Source organism: Argentina silus, assembly GCF_951799395.1.
Source record: "Argentina silus genome assembly, chromosome: 14".
NCBI classification, from domain to species: domain Eukaryota; kingdom Metazoa; phylum Chordata; class Actinopteri; order Argentiniformes; family Argentinidae; genus Argentina; species Argentina silus.
Genome location: NC_139668.1, coordinates 5,828,921 through 5,847,210, shown reverse-complemented (window position 1 = coordinate 5,847,210; position 18,290 = coordinate 5,828,921). Strand labels below are relative to the sequence as shown.

The 18,290-nt window shown below is 44.3% G+C and overlaps 1 protein-coding gene across 1 annotated transcript; it reads right to left on the bottom strand.

Moving 5' to 3' along the window:
* Nucleotides 1-1,471: 1,471 nt before the first annotated feature.
* On the bottom strand, nt 1,472-11,044 carry LOC310815300 (uncharacterized protein; the record flags this gene model as incomplete). Its single annotated transcript, XM_083685034.1, has 6 exons — nt 10,935-11,044; nt 10,107-10,826; nt 9,935-10,009; nt 6,059-6,201; nt 1,682-1,799; nt 1,472-1,494 (listed from the first exon to the last, which is right to left on the bottom strand). Exons 2-6 carry the CDS (start codon nt 10,720-10,722, stop codon nt 1,472-1,474), a joined length of 975 nt encoding a protein of 324 aa, XP_083541160.1. The 5' UTR covers nt 10,723-10,826; nt 10,935-11,044.
* Between the last annotated feature and the right edge of the window lie 7,246 nt (nt 11,045-18,290).

Sequence of the window (18,290 nt, the reverse complement as noted above, 5' to 3'; positions counted from 1 at the left end):
GTAGAGGGAGGAATAGGGGGAGAAGTAGAGGGAGGGACGGGGAGAAAGGCAGAGGGAGGGATGGGAGGATAGGCCGAGAGAGAGATGGGGGAAGAGGTAGCGAGGGGGATAGAGAGAACGGGAGTGGGAAAGGGGAAAGATGAAGGAGTAACTGGAGAGCAGGGGAGCAAGGGTTCCTGGTCACTTTCCAACAACGCTGAAAAGAGAAACGAGAGACTTTTTCAAATGTGTGCGTTCCATAAACAACATTTTCATACCTACAAAGTTGTCTCCTTAAAAAACACAGGGCAGGGCAGCAGGCGAGAGAAAGACAGGGGGACAAAGAAAGAGAGAAGGGCTCTGTTTGTTACCTCCTGAGACAGGTAGAAAGCCCCACCCCCTGGGCAGGGACAGGTGTGCCTGACTCACCTGGGGTCTGGACCAGCAGCCTCTGGGGCGTCTGGTTGTCCTCCTGCTCCGACTGCGACCCACACACACCTGGGGGAGAGGTGTAGTGAAATAAGGATTAAATGAGTGAAAAAAATGTATACAGTACTGCTCTGTCACGTGGCCTGGGAGGGATTGATTATATTTACCAGCAACTGCTTGTGAGGCTGCCTCAGGATTGGTTGAGGGAGCTGTCAGTCTCAGATCTTCGGTTACTTCCTGCTGTCTTTGGATGATGGACTGCTTTTTACTGAGGGCTAGGGAACACGACCACAATCATATATTAACCATAGGGTCTTTACCACAACCACATAAGAACCATAGTGAACACAACCACAACCACACACTTGCTGTGAGATATTGTAGTTGTAGAGTAGATGCTATAGGTGTGGTTGACATTTACCCGTGAGCGAAGGTGAACTCACGTGTGTGTGTGTCTGTACGCTCCGACTGCTGGCTGGATGACGACACAGGTGTGTCTGTGTTCTGGAGTGATAATACAGGCGAGTGTGTATTATGGATGTGTGTTTTGTCAGGTGTGAGTGCGTTGTGAGTTTGTGTTTTGTCAGGTGCGTGTGTATTGTGGATGTGTGTTTTGTCAGGTGTGTATCTATTGAGAGTGTGTGTTTTGTCAGGTGTGTGTCTATTGTGAGTGTGTGTTTTGTCAGGTGTGTGTGCGTTGTGAGTGTGTGTTTTGTCGGGTGTGTGTCTGTTGTGTGTTTTGTCAGGTGTGTGTGCCTTGTTAGTGTGTGTTTTGTCAGGTGTGTGTCTGTTGTGAGTGTGTGTTTTGTCAGGGGTGTGTGCCTTGTGAGTGTGTGTTTTGTCAGGTGTGTGTGCCTTGTGAGTGTGTGTTTTGTCAGGTGTGTGTGCCTTGTGAGTGTGTGTTTTGTCAGGTGTGTGTGCGTTGTCAATAGACATCCCAGGTAGAGGAGGTGTAGGTGGCGTGTGTGTGAGTGTCTGGGTGTGTGTGAGAGGTGTGTGTGTGACAGGTGTTCGTGTGAGGGTCCGGGCAGGCTCAAGGCTGCTGGAGGTGACTGTCTTAGCCTTAGTTAGCGTCCCCATCGCCACCTGAAGAAGAAAGGAGAAGAGAGGAGATTAGAGAGGATTGACTGATGTAGAATACAGCACAAATCTACGGCCTGACAATCACATATGGATTTCAGACTCTTCCTGTCCTTTGCCATTGAAGGACTGCAAGAATGCAATTTTAAACTTAAGGGCATGGTTACGTGGTTAACCGTGAGTGACCCGCAACCCTCCTGTTGCTCCAGCTCAGCTGCTCGCGCTCTCAGCTCCTCATGGAGATGCCCTGCCATCACTGTCAGCTCTTGCTCCGCTGGCCAATCACGAGCCAGCTCTGGGTGCACCAGTTTCTATGGCAACGGGAAAACACACACACAAACACACCAGTTGTGTCAGCATGACCTAGTTTGGCCAACTGGAATTAGAAATAAAAGCCTTTCCATCACTGTGACAGAAAGAATGAATGGATAGAGGGATGAGTGAATGAATCATCCTCTTCTAAGTGGCTCAGGTGTGCCTACGAGTGTCTATACATAACTCACTACATTATGGGGTAGCAGTAGTGTGAGTGTGTGTGTATGTATGTATGTACAGTGGGGGAAATAATTATTTGATCCCCTGCTGATTTTGTTAGTTTGCCCAATTACAAAGAAATGAGCAGTCTATAATTTTTATGGTACTTTTATTTTAACAAATAGAGACAGAATATCAACAAAGAAGTCCAGAAAAAACACATTATATAAAGTTATAAATTAATTTGCATTTGATCGAAGGAAATAAGTATTTGATCCCCAAGCAAAACATGACTTAGTACTTGGTGGAGAAACCCTTGCTGGCAAGTTGGTCACCAAGTTTGCACACATCTCAGGAGGGATTTTGGTCCACTCCTCTTTACAGATCCTCTCCAAATCCTGAAGGTTTCAAGGCTTTTGCTTGGCAACTCGAAGCTTCAGCTCCCTCCACAAATTTTCTATAGGATTAAGGTCTGGAGACTAGCTAGGCCACTCCATGACCTTACTGTGCTTCTTCTTGAGCCACTCCTTTGTTGCCTTGGCTGTATGTTTTGGGTCATTGTCATGCTGGAAGACCCATCCACGACCCATCCTCAGTGCTCTGGCTGAGGGAAGGAGGTTCTCGTCCAAGATCTTATGGTACATGGCCCCGTCCATTGGCCCCTCAATGCAGTGAAGTCGTCCTGTACCCTTAGCAGAGAAACAACCCCAAAGCATAATGTTTCCACCTCCATGTTTGACGGTGGGGATGGTGTTCTTGGGATTGTAGCATTCAGCATTTCTCTCCCTCCAAACACGAAGAGTCAAATTTATGCCAAAGAGTTCAATTTTGGTCTCATCTGACCACATCACCTTCTCCCAACCCTTCTCTGAATCATTTAGGTGTTCATTGGCAAACTTCAGATGGGCCTGTACATGTGCCTTCTTGAGCAGGGGGACCTTGCAGGCACTGCAGGATTTCAATCCGTTACGGTGTAGTGTGTTACCAATGGTTTTCTTGGTGACTGTGGTTCCAGCTGCCTTGAGATCATTACCAAGCTCCTCCCGTGTAGTTCTGGGCTGATCCCTCACCCTTCTCATGATCATCCTTACCCCACGAGGCAAGATCTTGCATGGAGCTCCAGGCCGAGGGCGATTGTTGGTTATTTTGTATTTCTTCCATTTTCTAATAATTGCACCAACAGTTGTCTCCTTCTCACCAAGCTTCTTGCTGGTGGTCTTGTAGCCCATTCCAGCCTTGTGCAGGTCTACAACTCTTACCCTGATGTCCTTTGAATGTTCTTTGGTCTTGCCCATGGTGGTGGAGAGGTTGGAATGGAAGAGATTGATTCTATTGACAGGTGTCTTTTATACCCATAACAAGCAGAGATTAGGAGTACTTTTCCTAAAGTGACAGGACTAATCTGTGTGCCTCATGGGCATATTTTTTCTGGACTTCTTTGTTGATATTCTGTCTCTATTTGTTAAAATAAAAGTACCATAAAAATTATAGACCGCTCATTTCTTTGTAATCGGGCAAACTAACAAAATCAGCAGGGGATCAAATAATTATTTCCCCCACTGTATGTATGTGTAACTCAATATGTAGTAGAAGTGGTGAGGTGTCCATTGATGGAAGAGTTGATTAAACATGGTGGAACCGAAAAGACAGAAAATAGCAAGGGAGTGCCGAAAATTTCACACACTGTGGGGAAAATTAATACTTTTTCACAGTAGTCAAGGGGAAGTGTGTTTGTTTGATTTGCATGAAATCTGTTGCGGTGATGAAAGACTATAATGTTTGAAGACACTACGAAACAAAACATCAGTCCTACACTTCGTACACTGGCACAACGCTAGAGCAGAAAGTTAAACATCTGACAGGTAGCCTGCTGGCTCAACAGCAGTATTATTTTCGTGCCAACAAAGTACAGGAAAATGCCACAATGGCTAGCTATGAGGTGGCTCAGCACGGAAAATTAAATTAAATTAAAAAGTGCCTCACTAAAGTTGCCGGGATAATGGGCCCAGAGAAAACTCAAGAATTCACGTCAGTATGTCTAGAAAAACAGTTGCCAGAGAACAGCAGGTGTCAAGTAAAGCTAGTACATTTTAATTTTACTCGATTGCATGTGACAAGAGCACAGATGCTACGGACACAGCCCAGCTGTTAATTTTTTTGCAGGGAGTTGAGTACAACTTTTGCATCATCAAGGAGCTGCTTGATCTTAGGAGTCTAAAGGGCACCACGACGGGTAAGAACATTGTTAAAGCTGTATCCACTGCGATCGATGACATGAAACTGCCCTGGGACAAGCTGTGTGGAGTTACAATAGATGGGGCTCCAGCAATGACAGGTGAGCGGAATGGGATGGCTTCTATGGTGTGCAGGAAGGTTCACGACAGTGCAGGTGAGACTGTTAAAATGCACTGTATTATCCACCAAGTGGTACTCTGTGATGAACGTTGTGGTGAAAGCTATTAACCTAATTTGAGCACAAGCACTCTCAGAGAATTCCAGGCTTTCCTATCTGAAGTCTGCTGAATACGGAGGTATAACGTACTACTCAGATGTGCGATGGCTCAGTCACGGCTCTGACTGTGATGTGAAATTGACCAGTTTTTGAAAGAGAAAAACCGACCTCTTCATGAACTGAGTGACCCTCTACAGTTGGCAGACCTGGCTTTTTTAGTTGATCTGACGAGCCAACTAAACACATTGAACAAGAGCCTGCAAGGCAAAGATCAGCTTATGCCTCAACTGTACGTACATCTGAAAGCGTTCTGTGTGAAGCTCCATCTCTTGGAGACACAACTACGTAACTTCAATGTAGCGCACTTCCCCACACTGTTGGAACTTAAGGCCGCTTTCCCAAACGCCAACCTAACTGCAAAAAAGGTGAAACGTGTGTCGGTGATCACATCTCTTCTGACAGAATTTAAATCAGCGCTTCCAAGACTTTGCCACCATTAAGAAAGACATCTAGCTCTTCGCAACCCCCTTCTCGATTGATGCGGCAGAAATCTATGAGAGTATGCAATTGGAGGTTATTGAGATCCAATGTGACGATTCTCTTAAGAGTCGACATCAGCTTCTCCCCCAACCAGAGTTCTATCGTTTGGAAAAGGCCAGGTTTCCTCTGATGAAGCGCCACACAGCAAGAGTGATGAGTCTGTTCGGCTCCACATCCGTATGCGAGCATACCTTTTCTCTGATGACTCTAAACAAAAGCCGACGAAGAACCAATTTGACCGACAGCTATCTCTGCCACGTTCTTCGCATCTCAACAAGACTTGCTCCTGACGTGCAGCTATTCTTCAGTCCAAGGCACAACATCACTGCTCTCATTGAGGGAACTGCTGTTCCCATCATCGGTGAGTTAAAAATGTATGAGACAGTTAGTATTTGATGTAGTTTAAAACCCCAATTACCTAATAAATGTAAATCAATCAAATTTAATAATACAATATTTAACAAACGTTGGCCTTTTTGATGTGTTAATAAGCACATTTACTTTATTTACATAGGTTACATAACAAGCGTATCCTGTAATTCAACTTATTGGAATTAATATCTTTGTTTTTATAGGGTGTCTTTAAAAACCTGTTTTCGCTTTGTCATTCTGGGGTATTGTGTGTGGATTGATGGTAAATTCGTTTAATTTAATCCATTTTAAATTGAGTTTATAACACAACAAAACTTGGAAAAGGTGAAGGGGTCTGAATACTTTCCAAAGGCACTGTACTTACTGATGTCTCGCATCAAAATTCTTCATTCTGTAATCATTCTGTTACATTATTAAAGCCGACTCGTGTTCATTCATGTTAGACTGCGCTAAAACATTTCCTTGTTTCTCTGGGCTGAGAGACAACGCGTGATCTGCAATTCATGAGCTGGTGAAATAAACTTGATTTTGCCAATCTGATAAGGCAAACCATTCGCTTGTCAAACATCCTTCACAGCTCTCACACCTTGTGGTGGTATTCGGCAGCACTTCACACTGTGTGTACGCTGCCCCGCTGCAGCGGTGGTGTGCAGGTATTAAACCCCTACCAACTGTACAAACCTGATGCAGGACTCAGACACCACACACACACACACATAACTCATTACTCACCAGATAGCAGTGTCTGTGGTGATCTCCGGTCAGGTGTGTGATGATCTTGCTCTGTGGTAGTCGTGGTACTGCCGTCTTACACGCCTTACACAGGTAGACTGGGGCTTGGCCCTCACAGTGGCACTCAATGAGCTTATCCAAACCTACAGGGGGGGGGGGGGGACACTGTCATTGACCATCTCACTATCCATGAGTCTTTTGCCTAGATTTGATATGAGATGCCACTCCCTTGATTTACAATTGGTTTTGCGAGGACAGGGAAGATCACCGCAGACCGCCAGTCCCACGTGGAGATTACATGTCTGACCAATTATCACACAGCAGTTGATAAGCGAAACTGACAGATGTTGTTCCTAGGACCAATCGTGATTTTCTCGTGTCGTTTCCAGAGCAACACGTGTAAGACAAGGCTAGGACAGAGCCAAAAAAAGTGTTTCTTTAAGCCATTACAACAGCTTTTTATGATCAAATGACCGCCATAAATGTTTCTACACATTTATGAAAAACAGAAAAGGAAAAGTTGCTAATCTATATCATTTTGGTGTGATTTGTGATTTTTCCTTGCCCTCCCAAAAGTAACATGTTTAAAAACCAGCGTTTGATCTCGATTTGTAAATAAGAGCATGAGAGGCATCGCCAATATGGCGGATCTGCGTCACGGCTTCCTTTGAAAGAGCCTTTGGTTAGATCCTGATACCGACAACATACCAACAGCTGACATTCAATTCAGATCTGTCAACTTTCCTACAGAACTGCCTTGTAAAATCCACTGATGGATTTTGGTCTAGACTGGTCATCTCACAAGCCATGCCTGGCAATCCCCATGTAGCAGAGGGGGCTCGATGAACCAAACTCAGAAGGTCAGTAAAGCTGCTTTAGTTGATTCATGGCAAGAATAGCATTGCACCGGACAAGCCATTGTTTGCGATTACCTAATCAAGCGTTCCCTACCAGGTGGTGTTTGCTGTGGACGTTTAAAACGCCCACGTCAGCCAGTTTTGCCTCCTGGCTTTTCTTGAAAAAGAATATTCAAAAGAACGGAAGCTGAGTGGTGATGTTAGTCATTCATGGAGCTTTTTGGGGGAAAGGCGGTGATGGGGGTTTGGAGGGTTCTAGTTGACTCTGGGCGCTAACTTTCCAAACAGGCTAGCCACATCACGCTTCTGCACTCTATAACTGTATGAAATGTCATGTTTCCTGTTTTTTTAGGCAATCGTTTTAGGAGGAGCTAACAAAAATATAATGCATCTCCCAAAACATACTTTCACCCAAATGGCAATTTTCAGACTTGAACCATTGTGCAATAATTGAACATCACTGAATAGCAACATTCACATGCATACACTTCACACTGGTGTCTGCTCCAAAGAAAACAACCACGATGACAAAGCGGGTTGTCCCATAGAAAACAATGAAAAGCAAGGCTCAAGCACTTCCGCTAACAATGCTACATTTCACAAGTTCAGCACCATGGACCTGATACACTGACAGAGATAAGTAACAATGGCTGAACAAGTTACATTGAAATTCAAGACATCCAATTCACAAAACAACACTTCATCATCAAATAATATCATCAATAGGATTATCCATTCTAGGATTCCAGCACCATTGACCTGCAGTGAGATTGACGTGATACCCACAGCTCAGTAACAATGTCTCAGGAGGTTAAATGGAAATTAAAATCACACAAACTAAAGGCTGCATCAAATAAGCACAAACTGAGATGATCCTGGGCATGTTGGAGATATTTTTCCCCATCTTCCCATCCATTCGTTTTCTCATTCTTCTCCCATTTCCTCTGCTTTCATTCTTCCTTCCTCCTCCTTCCTTCCTCCTCTCTGTGGCAGTCCTAAGATAGCTTCATGTTGAGGTAGCCTTGTTGACTGGTTCTTCTTGTTGACTGCTTCTGTGGCTCCTCACTGCTTCTTCCGCCTGTTGTAGCTAGTGGTGTACGACTCCTGGAGTCGACCCAGACTCTGACTCCAAAATGACTAAAACAGCAATGTCAGGTGTGTGCATAACAAGTGATTTGACTGGGCTAGCGATGGATTAGGAGACGATTGCCATTCTCTACAATACATCATCTACAGTTTTTGTTGTTTCAGACATGAATCAGCAGTGGAATTTGGAGTCAGAGTCGTGAGAGTCAACTTCAGCGGGAGTCGATTCCTCTCCCTCGCAATATTTTGGAGTTGACTCCGACCCTCGAGACTCCAACAGTGTCGACTGTTCTGGGGTCATCTCCCCCCCACTAGCTCTAGCCCCATCTCAGCTACATCATGCATCTCTTTCTACTGTCTATCTGCCTCTCTTTCACATCCAACACTCTAACAAGAAAACGATTCTTACATTCATATTCAGCTTAAGCATGAGACCATTATGAATATCTGTACAATAGTTCTGGTCTCTGGGTCTCGGCTACAGTTCATCATGTATCTTCATCACATCTACATTGGTTAAAGCCTTTTCTCAATTGTTAGCAACACGACGCATGCTCTCCACTCGCGTCCTATTGAAAATGCATTGGAGGAGAAGGTTCTAGGTTCCTTGCCTTACAGTACATATTCTCCTCCAATGCTTTTTGAGGACGAAGCGAGTGGAGGACTCAGGAGAGGACACGAGGAGTCGTGTTACTAACAATTGAGAAAAGGCTAGAGAGAAATTGGCCAACTGTCTGTCTAAGTCAATAACATTCAGATTCTGGTGTTTTGGTTAGAATGCACACACCGGAACTGTTGCCAACATGAATATTCTAAATGTCTAACATTTGCCAAGGTTTCTCACATAAGGAAAGTTGGCATTGCTTTAATTCCTATACAACTTTAGCATGATGCCCATAACCATATGGTGGTCTGTAGAATAGTTTGGGTCTCTGTTAAGCTGAAACACACCAATCTTATTAGTTCACACTCTACATAATCGAGCTGAACACGGTCTGACACACCATCATGTGTCATTGTCTGTACTATCGCTCCCAGCACAGGGGCCTTCAAATTCACACACACATAGTTGCTGCACACTTGCTGATATGGTATGCAACATTCTTGACAGTTATTTCCCTTTTGGATGGGTGTGTGTGTGTAAAATGTGCACATTTTACCTTGGAAGTTCTGAGTTTCTGAGATCTTCTGAGAGTTTCTGAGCATAAGCCTGGATTCTAGATCATTCTCAATGCGGCAACTCTTAGTATAATCAGAGATTGTATATACGAGATATGCCACTCCCTTGATTTACTATTGGTTGTGTGAGCGATGGGGACGATGGACGCCAATCCCACGTGAGGATTAATTTCTGACCGATTACCACGCACTTATAGATCAGCGTTACAGACAAGTGTTGTTGCAGGGATGTCGCTGCTAAGACTGCGTCTTTCTCGCATCGTTTCCCCAAGCAACGTGTGTGTGAGACTTGAGCGGGAGGCTCGGAAGGCTAGGGCAGAGCCAAGTAAAGTGTTTTTTTAAAGCCATTACAACAGCTTTTACCGATCAAATGACAACATATTGGGCCGGTTTCAATGACGAGGCTTAAGCCTAGTCCTGGACTAATTCACACTTTCAACGGCAAATTGCCACTGAGGATGCTTTTTAGTCTAGGACTAGGCTTAAGCCTTGTCTGTGAAACCGGCCTAAAATGTTTCTACACACTTCAGTGATATGAAAAAAAAAAAAACGAAAGGACAAGTTGCTAACCCGTATCATTTTGGGGTGAGTGGAGTTTTTGTCCTGCCCTCCCATAGACGACTTGTCTCTCCATTGAAAATAAGCGAAATATGCGTCTCCAGGATGGAGGGGAGTGAACCGGCTTCCTTTAAATAGGCTTTGAGATCATTTGAGACAGGCTTTCGTGTAATATACACATAGAACCAATACTGACCGATGACAGCCTCTCTGTTGCTCTGCTTCAGGTAACTCAGCAAAGTGGGCGGAGGGGAGGCGGTTGGAGGAGTCTCTGGAAGAGAAGCACGATTCAAACACTATAAACTCTGTCACACACACGTGCTCTCACTCTCACACACACGCACACATTTTCTCACACAGGTACAAACCTTTCTTTTTCTCCTCCACAGTCTGATGGTTGGTGTTTTTTTCTGGTGTTTTATATGTCACTGAGCTAGACCTTCTGCTCGTCTCTTCCCCAGTTTCTCTTTCGATCCCTACTTCAGTCCTTATCAGAGCATTTTTGCTGATCTCTCTTTTTTCAGGTGTTTTACACATCTGTGAGCCAGACCTTCTCTCCTTCATTTGTTCAGTCTCTTCCCTGGTCTGTCTCTCCCTTTCTTTGCTAGTCTGTCTCGGTCTCTCTTTGTCAGTCTTTCTCCCTACATCTTGGCTGGTCTGTCTCTTTTCAGGTGTCTCAGAGCCAGATCTGCTCTCTGTCTTTGTGCTAGACCCTTCCCTGGTCTCTCTGCTAGTCCCTCCCTTGGTCTCGCTGCTAGTCTTCCTTGCATCTTGGTCTGTTTGACAACTCGTCTCCTCTCTATTTTCTTCACCAGTTTTCCTTTTAATCAGTTTTTTCGCAGTATGTTTCCCAGTTTCTTGACTGGTTTCTCTCCCCATCTCTTCGCCAGAGTTGCTGCTGCTCCGTGTACTGGTCTTACTGGGGGTCTGTTTGCCAGTAACTCCGCCAGTGTTTGTCCTTATGTCTTTGTTGGTATTTCTCATTGTCTCCCCTCTTCCAGTCTCCCTGTTTTCTTTCACAGTGAGAGGGAGAGTAGAAACAGGAGTCGGGGTCAGAGGCAGGGTCTGATCCTGGTGTCTGGAGGGGACTAGAGAGAGAAAGACAGACATTGCCAATTCAAATGCAAGAATTTTCAAGTACTTTTTCCAAGCACTCTATTGCAATTTTGAAGAACCTAACTTGCACACACACTCACCCAGTTTTGTGCCAGACTGTAGCAGGGGTACCAGATCTCCCTCCCCCTTTCTCCTCTTAACAGCGCTGAGGACCTTCACCACTACAGAATTGAATTAATAAACAAATGAAATTATCATTAATTTGTGTGTTCAGACTTGTGATCCATCTTTCTTTTTTTTTTTTCTTCTTTATAAATCAAATTACAGCACAAGACTGTACATAGGCAGGATGTGGACACCTAGACTCACTCACAAATATCATTAAACATTTAAATAACACCAGACAAATACCTCTAACATAACTGGATTCTGCATCCTTGATAAAGTGGGTGTGCTTAAACACCTGAGAGGAGAGACAGAGGGGGGGGGGGAGAGTACGTCACTTCAGGATAGAAACGCCTTAAACAGCAGTAGTTGCTTCAGAATATGGAGTGGTGTGTGTTACCTGCATGGTTCCAGTGGAATGTATCGTCTCTGCTTGTGTGGCCAAATCCAGCAGCATCTCTCCCATCATGATTTCATCATACCCCACCCCTCCTTCCAAAGACCCTGGGTGGGCTTGCTCCTACATACACACACACACACACACGCAGACACATGAACCAGTCATCACACTTCCATAAAAGTTGACTACCAATAGACTTTGCAGATTAAGACTAAATTCAAATGTGTGCGTGTGTATGGATATGGGGGCGTGCATGTGTATGGATATGGGGGAGCGCATGTGTATGGATGTGTGTATATGGATATGGGTGGGTGTGTGTGTGTGTGTGTATACACTGCACGCATGCTCACAAGGAAGGTGGTCACGTGTTTGTGGCTGAGTGTATGAGCGACGATTTCTCCCTCCGCCAACTTCCTCCCACACAGCAGGCACAGGTACCCCCAAAACGGACTCAACAGCCCTTCCTTAGCAATGCTGTATTTAACCAGGAACTGTAACCCTGAGACAGCCAAAGAGAGAGATAGAGGACAGTAATAGGTAGATAGGAGAGAGATACACAACACGTGTCCATGACAACACAAATAGATATACAGTGGGGGGAATAATTATTTGATCCCCTGCTGATTTCGTAAGTTTGCCCGATTACAAAGAAATTAGCGGTCTATCATTTTTATGGTACTTTTATTTTAACAAATAGAGACAGAATATCAACAAAAAAAGTCCAGAAAAACATTTATATTATATACATTTGCATTTGATCGAACGAAATAAGTATTTGATCCCCAAGCAAAACATGACTTAGTACTTGGTGGAGAAACCCTTGTTGGCAAGCACAGAAGTCAGACGTTTCTTGAAGTTGGTCACCAGGCTTGCACACATCTCAGGAGAGATTTTGGTCCACTCCTCTTTACAGATCCTCTCCAGATCCTGAAGGTTTCTTGGCTGTCGCTTGGCAACTCGAAGCTTCAGCTCCCTCCACAAATTTTCTATAGGATTAAGGTCTGGAGATTAGCTATGCCACTCCATGACCTTAATGTGCTTCTTCTTGAGCCACTCCTTTGTTGCCTTGGCCGTATGTTTTGGGTCGTTGTCATGCTGGAAGACCCATCCTCAGTGCTCTGCCTGAGGGAAGGAGGTTCTCGTCCAAGATCCTCCGGTACATGGCCCCGTCCATCGGCCCCTCAATGCGGTGAAGTCGTCATGTACCCTTAGCAGAGAAACAGCCCCAAAGCATAATGTTTCCACCTCCGTGCTTGACGGTGGGGATGGTGTTCTTGGGATTGTATTCAGCATTTCTCTCCCTCCAAACACGACAAGTCGAGTTTATGCCAAAGAGTTAAATTTTGGTCTCATCTGACCACATCACCTTCTCCGAATCATTTAGGTGTTCATTGGCAAACTTCAGATGGGCCTGTACATGTGCGTTCTTGAGCAGGGGGACCTTGCGGGCACTGCAGGATTTCAATCCGTTACGGCGTAGTGTGTTACCAATGGTTTTCTTGGTGACTGTGGTCCCAGCTGCCTTGAGATCATTACCAAGCTCCTCCCGTGTAGTTCTGGGCTGATCCCTCACCCTTCTCATGATCATCCTTACCCCTCGAGGCGAGATCTTGCATGGAGTTCCAGGCCGAGGGCGATTGATGGTTATTTTGTATTTCTTCCATTTTCTAATAATTGCACCAACAGTTGTCTCCTTTGAAAGTTCTTTGGTCTTGCCCAAGGTGGTGGAGAGGTTGGAATGGAAGAGATTGATTCTGTTGACAGGTGTCTTTTATACCCATAACAAGCAGAGATTAGGAGTACTTTCTTAAAGTGACAGGACTAATCTGTGTGCCTCATGAGCATATAACCGGTCTGTATGAGCCAAAATTCTTGCTGGTTTGTAGGGGATCAAATACTTATTTCGTTCGATTAAATGCAAATGAATGTATAACTTTATATAATGTGTTTTTTCTGGACTTCTTTGTTGATCTTCTGTCTCTATTTGTTAAAATTAAAGTACCATAAAAATATAGACCGCTCATTTCTTTGTAATTGGGCAAACTAACAAAATCAGCAGGGGATCAAATAATTATTTCTCCCACTGTATTTATGGAGCTATTGCTCTACGCAAGACATGAAAAAGTGCTGGAATCGTCATGGCGCCGGCAGAGAATCCACTGTACTCACCTAGTAGAGGATACTGCCGACTCGTCAGGTGGGCCACACACGTCAAACTAATCGGTCTCTCAACTACACACACACACACACACACACACACACACACACCAAGCTTTAGGGACCATGATATCTTCTCTGAGGGAGACCAGGGATGAGGAAAAACATGGATGAAGAATTCTATTTTCATTGAAGATAAAATATAACTTTGACTGACCTCTAAGGTGGCGATGAAAGTCACTCAGTGTGTCCATGGCTTGAGGGTGGAGTCAAACAGACAAGGTTAATAAGAGTTTGGTGGACCCATGATGTTGGTTGTTGCAATGTTTGCATTGCGTCATTGCTGTATGTGTGTATTGTCTCTGTACGTTGTATCCATGCTGTGTGTGTGTGTGTGTGTGTGACTTACTCAAGGCATAGTCAAGCGTCATCAAGTTGGAGAAGACCCTGGCTGGAATGTCCAACACCTGAGAGAAAGAGAGAGAGAAAGGGGACCATGGGCAGTGACAGAGGTCAACTCTACAGACAGCACTGAACAATTCTCAGGCCAAGGGCTAACCCTGTCCCCCTTCCCTCATTACCTTGATAAGCATGCCCCCCAGCCCCCTGGATCTCTCCTCCTTCCAGGCTAGGGCCTTCAGCACTTCCTGATCGTGTATTTTCCAACCGTACGGCAGACGGTCCGGCCGCTGGTGCATCTAACACACACACACACACCTTAGCCTAGAATTTCAAGTTGGCCTCAATATTTGGATAATGAATACAGAATAGTCAGTGATGATTCTATTGCTGTCGGTGACTGCTCTGTTGCCATCTGTGATGCCTTGGCTAGGGCGTGGCTCACCAGAGTGTTCAGGAGGTGCTTTGAGGAGGTCAGGTGACGCAGGACAGAAATGGCAGGACATTTGACCTTGCACACGTGGCACAGGTAAAAATATGTTGTTTTCCACTCCTCTGTGTTGACACACATGATCATCAGATGGACACCTGGGAAATGGAGTCCTTAGTCAGAGTGGAGTTTCTGTACGATGGACAATATCGACCAAAGCAGTTGGTTTAAAAAAAGAAAAAGAAACCCCCCTTACCTATCATTGGTTCGGTCCGATCGATGTTCCTGAGGTACTCGTAGAGATGGAAGCTAAGGACGTGCACTACCAATTACAGAGAGAGAGGGGGGGGGCATTGTTTAGAGAATGATCTCGATGATAATGAGATCTGTGTAGGAAAATAAATGCAACTGGAGACTGAAGGACTTACCTTTACTCTCAGGATTCCCTTTATATGAGTGAGAGAGAGAGGTAAGACACAAGGGAAATCTGGAAAATAATACTATCAACTTTGTCAACAGACTATTGTCAGTCTATAGAGTCAGTACTACCTGGTCCAAAGATGTCCTCCAGTGCCTGTTAAGATATTACACACACACACACACACGTTTAGCAACTATTACATTGATCAATAGAATTGGAATGTGCAAAAATTAAACAAAAACACAAAGTAAAAATATGGCAAACCTTCTTGTGTTTCCAACGTCGCAAGTGCAATTTATAATCCGAAACGCACTTAAACACTAAGTTACAGTCCTGCAGAGGACACACACACGGAAACTTGATCATCGATTCAGGAAGCGTTTGGATTTTGAGTGAATAAAAAAAGCTGACTACGGGAAGCAGAGAGGGACATCATTTTTCCTCACCTGACAGCGCAGCCTGCAGATCCCACACAGGCTTTGGCCTAAACAACAACAACAACAACCACAATAATATTCACCAGAGAGACACTGGCAGAATCACAGAGAAAAGCATACGTAGCCTTAGATGCAGCAACACACACACGCACACCTTGAGGCTGAGCTATGGGGGGGTGTAGCTCAGTGGTGGTAACAGCAGCGTTATCAGTGCTCCTCCGAGCCTCCCACGCTTCAGCAACTGGGGTAGAATCAAGCAGTTTGAATGAATGACATTCTTTTTTTGACATTTAAAATACATATAGTGTTGCCTCAGCCATTAGAGTACAACAGACAAACATATTCAATATCAATGATCAATATCATTCCATGCATTACAATGAGCCCGTCCTCAGATTTCTACCTCCACCAGCCTCGCCTGATTGGTTCAGATAATGACTTGGGGAAGGTATGCTGATCCTAGACCAACACTAGTCTCTCACCTGCAGACTCCGCACTGGACTCTGTCTCCATAGGAACACCAGCTCTGGCGGGTTTTGGACTGTGGTCCAAATGGACTGAGAAGACCCAAACAACAGGAGCCAGAGTCAGAACCATAAAATCATTCAAATCAACAGAACAATTAGAACCATTGAATAATTAGAATCATTCTTGCGTCGTCCTCTGACCTTGACAATGTTCTCTTGGCCTAAAATGGTAGACACTTGGGTCTTCCATCTGGGAGCCCCAGGGTTTTGAACCCAGCCCGTCACAGAGAAACATCTACACTGTAGTTTCTATCTAGGAGCTACAGCATAGCACTCTTAGTGTAGCAGAGGTGGTTCAGAATCCCGCTTTTGTGATGAGCTAGCCCTGCCTGAGACATGCAAACCCAGGTGTCACCCTCAGACCTTGACAATGTCCTCTTGGTCGCTTGGACAGACCCCAGGTTCCAAGTTCATGTCCAGGTGAGGTTTCTCGCCACATACCCAAATTCACTTCAAGAAACCTGAACCTTGTGGTGGGCCTTAGTAGCAGTGAAGTAGCCTGAACTAGACTTGGACCACATCCTTTATTTTAGCCATGGCCTACAATGGACTTAAGAGAATCTTAATGACTGAAACTTTTGGTGAACTCCCCCCAGACAGATACCTAGACAGTGTGACACCAGTACTGTACATACCAAGTTTGTCTCCTGGAGTGGTGATGGTCTTTAAGCTGCTCTCCTTGCGTTCCCTCCTGATGGTCTCCAGCTTCTCAAAGGCTACACACAACCAGAAAACAGTGTTTTAATGTTCATGTACATTTGAGCGTACAAAAGTATGTGTGTGTGTGTCCACTTACCCTCTGCATAGCCAGAGAACTCCACTGATGCGAACATCCCTCGCTCCAACTCCACTTTCTATAACAAGACAGCCAAACAAATTACACAACCATCAACCAATCAGGTCACGTTTGTCTGCACCACAGCAAGACTGCTGGTTGAAGGATCACAAACACACTCTGGGCTCCAATTTGCTTCCGCTAAAAGAGCGCTGCTCCACACTAAGTTTTAGTTGTCTTGGACGCAATGTTGGTCATTTTGTTCTGCAAAGTTTCAGTTAGCGTAGAGGCTGGGTGGGGATAATTGAATATGGCCATTGTGCTCGCCAATAACAATTTAACTGTGAATATTAAAATGGATAAATACTTTTTTTTTTTTTTTACAAATAAAATGACAATATTTACAGTTGTAGAGTAGACAACATATTTAACCACAAGCTGAAGTTATCATATTCTAACCCCTCAACAAGCCTAGGGTGGTGAGCCAATTTCATGCTGCTGCAAGTCGCCAAACGTTGGTTTAGTGAATCTGTCGCAACTTTTCTCATGTTATCATTTGAATCAGCTAAATAAATAAGCAATTCTCATTTATCGCTCACAACCCCCAGTCATACCCATAAATTACCTGCCACTTTGGTGTAGTTTTGTGGCCTATATGCATTTTATTATTTATATCATTTCATTTGACTTTTTGTTTCCTCTCTGTAAACTCCATCAGGACTGTATGGTTACTATGACAATACTGCAGGCCTACTTAGGGTTGCTGGCTATTTGTGGATAATATTCAACAAAAATAAATACTTGTGGAGCGCATTATTTGAACCTGTTAAGACAGCAATGCGCACAGTTCCAATGATCAGTGGGGGCGATCATGCAGTAAGGGGGATAGACATAGGCCTATTGTATGCTGGTTTATATTATTGTCCCCTCCCCAATATTACCATGGATTGAAGAAACTGAATTGGACAACTTTGAGGATGAAAGGTTGATCCTAACAGTCTTTCTAGATGACTTTGGTGCTCCCTGCAGCCATTGAAAGTAAATAAGGGCTCAGACATAGAAGCAAGGCCGTAATGTGTATTTTAATACTATTGCTCTCGTTGTCTGTGAGTGTGAAGGCATATGCAGGTGTCCAGTATGAATTTGAGAGAAGTTTTACTCCTTAATGTTATCTCGTGGGGAAGATAAGACAGGGAGGCGAAGGATTTGGTCAAGGTCTTGTCTAGACATGTGGATGTATTGTTGCCAAGGCATGAGAGATGTACGCGTCACAACTGTTTAAGACTACAAGACCCAACTGTTTCACTAGGGAAAAGCAGATATGAAATATGTGAAGACCTGGCCAGGGTTTCAAAAGTATAAATGTATGCTTGTAACTCTGAATTGGGTGCTCTGTTTGTTAGAAGCAGGCTGCCATGCTTGCAACCATTAAAAAGAAGTAAATAGAACATATTTAACGTGTCTATTTGTGCAGTCTCACCGGATGCTAAGTGTGGTAGCCCTAGACTTTCCACCACAATAGCATTATATTTCTCATACTTTTCACATTTACCATCTAATGTACACTTGATACACTGATACTGTTTTTCTATATGTGTACTTTTCGCTCGCTCAACTCACTTCTCAGGAAATTAAATCAGTTAAACAACTAATCAAGTTTGTATGGCCTAAGTGTCCATTTTTGTCTACTGGTAATTATTTAACTTGGAACGGCTAATTTTCCCACTCCCTTGACTTTCCCCAAGTCCTCCGACACTCCCATTTACTGCCTAACCTTATCGTCTC